This window comes from Phaethon lepturus, unplaced genomic scaffold (genome assembly GCF_000687285.1).
Source record: "Phaethon lepturus isolate BGI_N335 unplaced genomic scaffold, ASM68728v1 scaffold25717, whole genome shotgun sequence".
NCBI lineage: Eukaryota > Metazoa > Chordata > Aves > Phaethontiformes > Phaethontidae > Phaethon > Phaethon lepturus.
The window spans coordinates 510-9,762 of NW_010553053.1; the positions used below are offsets into that span (position 1 = coordinate 510).

Sequence of the window (9,253 nt, forward strand, 5' to 3'; positions counted from 1 at the left end):
AAGCTGTTCCTGTGCACAGCCTTAAGTAGAGTTCGAGTTCCCAAATCCTTTACCAGTCCACAATGATGGCCTGTATGACACCTGGGTGTCTTTTTCCACAGAGCATTATCAGAGGGCACCTCAAGATCAGAGTCTCGCTGAGCAGAGCAAAAATGGGACCAGAAAACCAAAGGAATTTCCCTCCCACATGAGAGGGGAAATGGGGATGCGTTGGGGGTGGATGCATGTAGAAGACAGAAGTGCTCCTCTTCATTACTTAAACCAGCTCTTTTGTCTCTTAGGAATCACAACTGTGCTAACAATGACCACCTTGAGTACCATCTCCCGCAAGCACCTTCCCCGTGTTTCCTACATCACAGCCATGGATCTCTTTGTCTCTGTGTGCTTCATCTTCGTCTTTGCAGCTCTTATGGAGTACGCTACACTCAACTACCTGGTGGGAAACAAGAAACCACTTGAGCACAACAACAGGAAAGCCAGGCTGGTAGGTCAAAGGGGCAGCAGAGGTGGATGCTCTTAGAACTCCAAGCTATTTAGAAATATCCCCCCTGAGCCTGCATTGGAAACTGTTGACATGGTTTAGTGCCTGACCCATACTGTGTTCATAAGGTCCTCAGACCACTCTGTGTGCTGGGTCTGAGTACCTGAAAGGTGAGACACAACCAAAAAAAGCAGCTGAGGCTCCCCTAAAACAAGGAGGTCCCTGTCAGAGGCAGGCACCCTATGCTCTCTTCAGAATTGCTGGAGAGCTCATCAGTACAGTTTAGGGTGACTCACATGACCAAATGTAAATGTCCACTTTAAGACTGGGTGATCCACACCCAGGTTCTTCCACCTGTACCTGTTTGATCTCTGTGGATCACAGAGGTATCTTAGGTCACAGAGATGCAGAAACCTACTTCCTTTTTTGGTCTGTCCATCAGAAGACCTCCACAGTGTGGGGATAGTGAACCCAGAGTGGTCATCATCCTCTTGTGATCTGCCCAAGGTCATTGCAGGTACTTCTGAAACATCAGCTGAAACAGGCCTCTGAACTGAGACAGAACTAAAACCAAAAGACAGATCTCTCCTGTGCCAGCCTCATTTCCCAGCACAGGTGGAGAGAGCTCTTCCATGAGGCTGCTGATATGGCTTTTCTCCTGGGCCAAGAGGTTATGAGTCACACACAGCTTTTCCACAGCTTTTCTCCAGCAACTGACAGTAACCAGAAGACACATCTGGACTGTGTGCTGTGTCTTCAGAGACATCTGAGTTCAGGGGAGCAACGGAAGAGGCTATCAATCACAGCTGAAGCTAAACAGGTCCTGTTTCTGCACCAACTATTAGTGGCAGAGATGGGGAATCAGAATAATTAGATATTTGCTGACTAAGGCTATGCCCTAGAGTGCCAGGGAGGAAATTCACACGTCATGCAGGGCGATGCCAGTCCCCACAGTATGCCAAGGTGGTGATTTACAGCCAGGTGCAGAGATGGGGGATGAACAGTCATCCTTCTGCATTGAACTGCACCTATGCTATGAACTGATCTATTGCTAATTGGATGAGCTTTGGTGTCTGGAACATGTTTTCCTGCCTTTTCCTTCACTTTAACCCACCTACCCCTCCTCATTACAGCCACCAGCTGGTGCACAGGTGATGCCATCCTTTACCACTATCAACATCAACAATATCATGCACTGGCCCCCAGAGATGGAAGAGGATGAGGATGAAGATCCTGGCTCCCCATGCCTGGAAGGAAAGGAATGTGAGAGATTCTTCTGCTGCATTGAGGACTGTCAGACAGGAATGTGGCGGGAGGGGAGGGTCCGCATTCACATCTCCCGCCTGGACTCCTACTCTCGTGTCTTCTTCCCCACCGCCTTCCTGCTCTTCAACATTGTCTACTGGATTGCCTATCTCTATCTCTAGCTGTTCTTTGTCCTCAGCTGGAATGGACTGGAGACCAGCAAGATGGGCTTCTCAAGGAGCATAGAGAACAGCATCTTTTTCTGTTCTAGTCGACTGTTGGTCTGAACAATCCAACTTGGTGATTCCCTCTTCCTGCTCTCTCATCTCTTCTAAGAAGAACCAGACAGCTTTTTTTTAGCCTTCTAACATATCTTTTTAGAGAATCTACCCTTCCCAAACAACTCCCTCTCCACCACCACCAGCACTTTACTCCTTTTAAGATTGCCCAGAAATGTCCTATTCCCATCTCAAACATTAGGGATTTTGTCAAAAACAAAAATGTTAATGCGTTTCATTTTTCCATCCAATCCTACTCCAAAACTCCACAGGAAGTGATGCAATTGGACTTTTCTGAATAGTTATTAAGGCTGCAGAGGAAATAAAGTAGATCTTACAACTTCTGCACCACTTCCACCAGAATAGACTTTTTGGAGTGCTAAAGGCTTGGAAAGGTCACAAGGAAAGAAATGTGAAGGAGGGCAGCAGTACAGCTTTCCCACAGTAGCTGGGCTTGGCTAAAATATTTTGAACCTGCCCAGAAAGCTGACAGTGGCACTGACAAGGATGGAGTAGCTGCAAGCGTCCACCAGCTCCCTGTAGAATCTGTGGAGCTTTCCTCATGGATCGCTCCAGTTGTGACACCCAAGGCATCCACCTCAACAATGAGTTGTTGCTGTTTCTCATCAGATGGTGGTAAAAAGCACTTCACAAGTCTGAAGGGCCCACCTGCCTTACTGGAGCAGACTCTTCAGCACCCACAGTGACATTCTGCTTTGTGATCAGCACTTTGAGTAGGCTATGCAGCTTACATTGGGCATAGCCAAAAGAAGGAGAAAGTCCTTATGCTGCAAAGACCAGAAGCAGTCTCATGAGCCCATTGTGAGGTAGCTTTCTTTGGCCTGTCACATGTGAGCTGGGCCCTATTGTACCATGCATCATAGCAGGGAAGTGCTCTCCTTCACACCACCACTTGTTGAAAGTGCTTGGAAGGTGCTAACCTGAGAAAGGGGTACTAGAAAAGGGAACATGATCCAGCTACCAGTGCTGCACCTACCAGTGGTGGGGAGAGAACATTCCTGCAGCTCACATGTGTTTCCTTACTTCTTTTTTTTAATAATTATACAGAAAACCAGACCACTAAAACTGTATGGTCCTCCCAGTTGCAACGAATACTTGGCCCTTCCCAAAATCAGGAAGCAGAGCGAGTCGTCCTTGGTAGATTTCAGGAAGGTTAGACATAGTGAGATGTTTCTTTATGGTCCATCTTAAAGGGCTAGCGAAATGCATAATACAGTCTCAGCTGGGAAGAAATTGCATAATGTAATGTAAAGAGGAAATTCAGGCCCAAGGTCCATATGTGTAAATCAGCTGCCTTCTCATTTATACCAACTGCTGATGTGGCCCACAGCATGATTATGAAAAGCAATGTGCCATTAATAGTTAATCTTTTTAAAACCAGCAAGTTTTCAAAACAATTAGTACTTAAAAGGCTTGTCACAAGAAAAAAGATGGCATGGCTGCAGAGAAAAAGTTAGGAACAGCTACAGGACAGCTAACAGGGGCAGGAGGTTTTACATATTCTTAAAGAGCAATTTGATTTGGTTTAAAGATGGATTTTGACACTGTTAAATCTGATCTGAATAATGAAGTGTCATGTCTAATTCATTCATAAATAGAGCCTTACCTTGGTTGCAGAGGAACAGCTAGCACACCTAATTAAGTATACAATAGTACAGCAACTCAGCTAAGTATAACCTAATGGGGTCAGACCAGCATAGCTCTGGAAGGGGAAATTGTGCTTGTCTAACCTGTTACAGTTCTTCTTTTAAAATACCAAGTAAGAGATAAAGGTTACTCAGAAGCATAATTTGCTCAGCTACTCCCAACAGCTTTTGAAAGGATGGAAAGACATTGTGGCGGGTGGTTCTGAGGAAATTGATTTAGCAAAAGAATTATTAAGGAGGTTTTAATTAGAGGAAATTAACTGAGGAGAGGGGAAAAAAGAATTGTTAAGGAGGCTCTAATTAGAGGAAATTAATGTTTTAGAGAGAAAGACACAGAGAGGGAGAAGTCTAAGAAAAGAATCAAAACAACTTCCAGACAAGGAGAGCTGCTGGGTGACAGTGCCAACTCCCAGCCAAGCGGATTGATGTTCTGCTCCTGATAGCAAAGTGCTATTAGATGTAGCAACAGAAAAACCTCTGTGACTCAACCGTATACCAACAGGGAGCTGGATTAAACAGGGTCCTGTGATCTCTGTGGGAAGCCAAAAGGAAAGAGCATCCTAGATTAAAACTGGCTCACGTGACAGACTCTGAGTGAAGCATGTCTTCACATGTCAGAAGGCAACGGCTACTGTGTGCGTGGGAGGGGGCACCCTGGTGGGAAACCAGGGCCCATGCCAAATATGCTCATTAACAGTGCAGTGGCATAAAAGGCGTGCAGACAATGTAGGCTGCAGCAAACACAGGCAGCAAAATGGGGAAGGGGAGCATCTGAGAAAGGGATGGTGGAAGGGGAAATTTAACATCCAGGTGCAAAGAAGTCCAAACATCTGCAATTCACTATAGCTTCGAAGCATTGGAAGCCTTGATGGACACAGATGATTGTCATGGGCACCACAGTACAGACTTCAGCCCTGAGAGCAGCAGTTTTTTGAAATTAGACCTTTTACAGAATCAGCCAGGAGAGAAGCAGGCTCTACAAGAGACCTAAGAGGATGACAGGGACTTGGGCAAAGTAGACTTGAAAGATTACAAGATTTCACCAAAAAAAGATAAAGCCAACACACACCTAGGTAATTTAACCAATGATGGAGGATTTGACAGAAGAAAATAGCCTAGCGTGGGCTGGAGCACAGGGAAGCTGATTACTAAGGCTGGGGAAGGAGGAGGGAGGGGGCTTTTTGGCTTAGGGAAATTTGTGCCCATCATAAATAGCTCAATAAATAAAGGCATGCACAAATTCAGTCATGTTTTTAAGTTTCTACAGTATCTCAAAAAAAGGAAATCTAAGAAAAGAAAAAAAGAAAAATCTGCCATTTTTTGGAATTACTTTGCAAGGCTTGTTTCCTTAAAAAAGTTTTCCCTGCTATCAGCAGGGAATCCAGGGCACAGAGACATCCAGTAGCTGTATGTGGCCCTGCTCAGCAGGCAGTGGGAGCTGAGCCCTACTGGTCCCCTCCTAGACTGACATAAACCACCCACCCTTCCCTGCATGCTGTAGTTTCTGCCATCATGCTGGAGTGGGTTATGGTACTGCAGTGTCTTTCAGCCCGGAACAGCTGATGCCTTTTCACCAGTGTCTGACTAGCTCACTCCAGGGTAGACAGTCCGAGAACACAAGGCTGAGCCATGCTCTGCCAGGCAGCTGGGACAGAAACACCCGGGCAGTTGCGAGACACTTGGGTGGTTGTGCTGCCTCCTCCTCTTGCGAAGGTTTCAACTTCCTTCCCTGCCCGGAATCTTGGTGGAACAGCCGCATATTGCCACCTTCACAGGCCAGGTTGGCGCTGGGCTCCCCTCATCTCCACCCTCCCCTTCCTCGGGACAAGCGAGTCACCTTCCCACCCCCAGCCCCTACAGAAGACCTCTGTCAGACAGCTACTATATAACAAGTTTCCTTGCTGCTGGGCCCGGAGTGCCTGATGCTGGCTATCATGGCTGATGCCGTAGCAGAAGAACATGCAACCCAAGTTAGTGAATTTTTCTGTGAATGTGGTCAGTTCCACCTCTTGCTGGACAATCATCTCTACAACTTCCAGGATCAAGTGGATGATGAACTCATCTGCCCTATCTGCCTTTAGGCTCTGCTCCAAGCTATGGACACCCCCTGTGGACGTATGTACTGTTTCAAATGCCTCGAAAACTTCATGCAGGAGTATAACTCTCTTTCCAACACTGCCACAAGTCCAGCCTTCTAGTATGAAACCTGCTGGATAAGCTGATTGTCTTCTGTCCTTTTAAGGCAGAGTGTCATCAGACAATGCAGCAGTGTGAACTAAAAGCTCATCTGCAGAACAGGTGTCCTGGTTTCACGAAATACAAATCTGAACTACAGTGAAAAAAGAATCCCATTTCCAAAGGCCAGGAGCCTTTTGGATCCACCCAAGGATCCACAGGTACCAAGTGGAGGATTGCCACTTGTGGCACAAAGCTCTGCAGCTGCTCTGGCATCACTAGCAGCTGCAGAGCCTGGACTGGTTAATCCATCTTTTGAGGAGGCTGAAGAAGACCCTCTGCTGAGAGTTAGTCTTACGGCTGAAATGAACATAATTGAAATTCATCGAGAAGACTGCGAGGAAGATGTGAGGATTAGGATAGCTGGTGGTAAAGACATCCCACTAGGAAACATTGTTTTTCAGGAAGTCTTGTGGGATTCTTTTGTTGTTGCAGATGCACAAATAGCACCCGGGGACCATATTCTTGCAGTGAATGGTGTCAACATCAGCTTGACTCACTGTCAAGCTGTCTCCTTCCTGCACCACCCAGGGCCAGGAAGGCCAGTTCTGTTTAATAACTTTATCAGTGATCTGGATAAGGGGATCGAGAAAGTTTGCAGATGACACCAAATTGGGTGGGAGTGTTGATCTGCTTGAGGGTAGCAAGGCTCTGCAGAGGGATCTGGACAGGCTGGATCAATGGGCCACGGCCTATTGTTTGAGATTCAACAAGGTTCAGTGCTGGGTCCGGCACTTCGGTCGTAACAATCCCATGCAACACTACAGGCTTGCAGAAGAGTGGCTGGAGAGCTGCCTGGGAGAAAGGGACCTGGGGTGGTTGTTTGACAGCTGGCTGAACATGAGCCAGCAGTGTGCCCAGGTGGCCAAGAAAGCCAACAGCATCTTGGCTTGTATCAGAAATAGTGTGGCCAGCAGGAGTAGGGAAGTGATGGTGCCCCTCTACTCGGCACTGGTGAGGCCGTACCTCAAATACCGTGTTCAGTTTTGGGCCCCTCGTTACAAGAAAGACTTTGAGGTGCTGGAGCATGTCCAAAGAATAGCAACGAAGCTTATTAAGGGTCTGGAGTACAAGTCTGATGAGGAGCAGCTGAAGGAACTGGGGTTGTTTAGTCTGGAGAAAAGGAGGCTGAGGGGAAAGCCCCTTACCACTCTACAACTACCTGAAAGGAGGTTGTAGCGAGGTGGGTGTTGGTCTCTTCTCCGTAGCAAGTGATAGGACGAGAGGAAATGCCCTCAGTTGTTCTAGGGAAGTTTTAGATTGGATATTAGGAACATTTCTTCATTGAAAGGGTTGTCACACATTGTGTGCCCAGGTGGCCAAGAAAGCCAACAGCATCTTGGCTTGTATCAGAAATAGTGTGGCCAGCAGGAGTAGGGAAGTGATGGTGCCCCTCTACTCGGCACTGGTGAGGCCGTACCTCAAATACCGTGTTCAGTTTTGGGCCCCTCGTTACAAGAAAGACTTTGAGGTGCTGGAGCATGTCCAAAGAATAGCAACGAAGCTTATTAAGGGTCTGGAGTACAAGTCTGATGAGGAGCAGCTGAAGGAACTGGGGTTGTTTAGTCTGGAGAAAAGGAGGCTGAGGGGAAAGCCCCTTACCACTCTACAACTACCTGAAAGGAGGTTGTAGCGAGGTGGGTGTTGGTCTCTTCTCCGTAGCAAGTGATAGGACGAGAGGAAATGCCCTCAGTTGTTCTAGGGAAGTTTTAGATTGGATATTAGGAACATTTCTTCATTGAAAGGGTTGTCACACATTGGAACAGGTTGCCCAGGGAAGTGGTTGAGTCACCATCCCTGGAGGTATTTAAAAGACATGTAGACGTGGCGCTTAGAGACATGGTTTAGTGGTGGACATGGCAGTGCTAGGTTAATAGTCAGACTCAATGATCTTAAAGGTCTTTTCCAACCTAAATGATTCTGTGATTCTAACGTCTGACTCATGATGGGGACAGGAAACAATGATCTCAGCATTTATGTTTTATGGCTTTTGTTTGGAAGATGAAAGGAGGTCAGGAAAAAGGTTCATTTCTCAGTACTCTGTCTCCAATTCCTATCCTTCCCCTCCAAATTATGCCATGTAAGTGACCATTTTTAGACTGTATGCTCTTCAGGGCAGAGACTCTCTTATTGTGTGTTTGTACAGGGACAAGCATACTAAGGCTTGATCCTTAACTGAGATTTCTGGATGCTACTTGTTATAGATAATAAACAACAGTATGGACTATCCGTCTTCAACACTACTGTCTATCCATACCTTGTAAGAAGGCTAAAAATTTTCCCGCGTCCCCCTCCTGATGGGGTTACTGGAGCTGATTAATTTCCTCAGAGAAAAAAATCTTGTTGAAAAGTGGAGAAAAATGTTGGTTTTATTTTTTTGGGGGGGTGGTATCCGATTTTTTTTTTTTTAAGACAGACAGAAGTTGCTTCAAATCAACACTGCTCAGAAGCAGCCCCTACCATTTAAAATCATTGTTTCTAATGCAAGAGAAACACTTGGTTGGTCCCCTCAGTCTGTTGCCATTGTAAAGAAAATACCTGTTTCCTGAGTGCTTTTTGGGGGGTTGACATCATTAATATTTGGTGGACTTCATTTTGGCCTTTCTGCTCCCCATCATAATGCTGGTGACTTTGGGGTGATCGTAATCCAAAGGACAACCCCAGCTCTGAAGAAGGCGTCCCCTGTGAGCGACCCAGCCTCCTGTCCCCAGACCACACGGAGGAGCTAAGGCCAGCAGGCACCTGGGTGGCTGCCAAATTCAGCCCTAGGCCCACACAGCCACGTATACAAAACCTCACCCTTTGCTTCTTTGGAGAAGCATTCATCAGCCATGCCTGATGCGCCCGAGAAATTACTTGGCCTCTCACGATCCCCCCCCATGCTGTCTCCGTCCTTCAGCACTCTCTCCCTCCCCACATCCTGCACGGCCCCACCACACTGGCACTACTGCCTTGGCCTTGAAGGTTCCCTAAAATCTCCCCTGAACATCCAACTTACAGGGGAAGACGGAAAGGGAGCACTGATGCTAATGAAAAAGCCCCTTTCTAACCATTAAAAACACAGGATCATCCTAACACAAAGCATCACATGAGGCCTGCCTGAGGATGGCCTGCTGTCCCGAAAGACTCCTCCACCTCTCCTCTATGCCCACACGTGCTCCATGAATTTGTAGCACAACGTGCCCCCGCCATCGTCTCGCCTCGCCCACAACATGGAGGAGGGCTGAGCCATCTCCACGAGGCCGCAGCCCACGCCACCGACCGCCCCCTTACGCTCTTTCCTCTCCTTAATCTTTCTTTGGGGGCTTGCTCTCCGGGCTCCGCCCTGCCCCAGGCCGGGCCGGGCT

The 9,253-nt window shown here is 47.3% G+C and overlaps 1 protein-coding gene and 1 pseudogene across 1 annotated transcript; both read left to right on the forward strand.

Moving 5' to 3' along the window:
- Nucleotides 1-220: 220 nt before the first annotated feature.
- LOC104616220 (gamma-aminobutyric acid receptor subunit gamma-4-like) lies at nucleotides 221-2,160 on the forward strand. Its single transcript, XM_010291425.1, has 2 exons — nucleotides 221-484; nucleotides 1,615-2,160. Exons 1-2 carry the CDS (start codon nucleotides 221-223, stop codon nucleotides 1,906-1,908), a joined length of 558 nt encoding a protein of 185 aa, XP_010289727.1. The 3' UTR covers nucleotides 1,909-2,160.
- A 3,445-nt stretch (nucleotides 2,161-5,605) lies between these two features.
- On the forward strand, nucleotides 5,606-6,253 carry LOC104624137 (annotated as a pseudogene).
- Nucleotides 6,254-9,253: the final 3,000 nt, after the last annotated feature.

What these genes read in the sequence shown, in the direction of transcription:
- LOC104616220 (XM_010291425.1), top strand. Translation starts at nt 221, where the DNA reads ATGCATGTAGAAGACAGAAGTGCTCCTCTTCATTACTTAAACCAGCTC. An exon ending in ACAACAGGAAAGCCAGGCTG is followed by an intron (nt 485 to 1,614) that starts GTAGGTCAAAGG and finishes TCCTCATTACAG; the next exon opens with CCACCAGCTGGTGCACAGGT.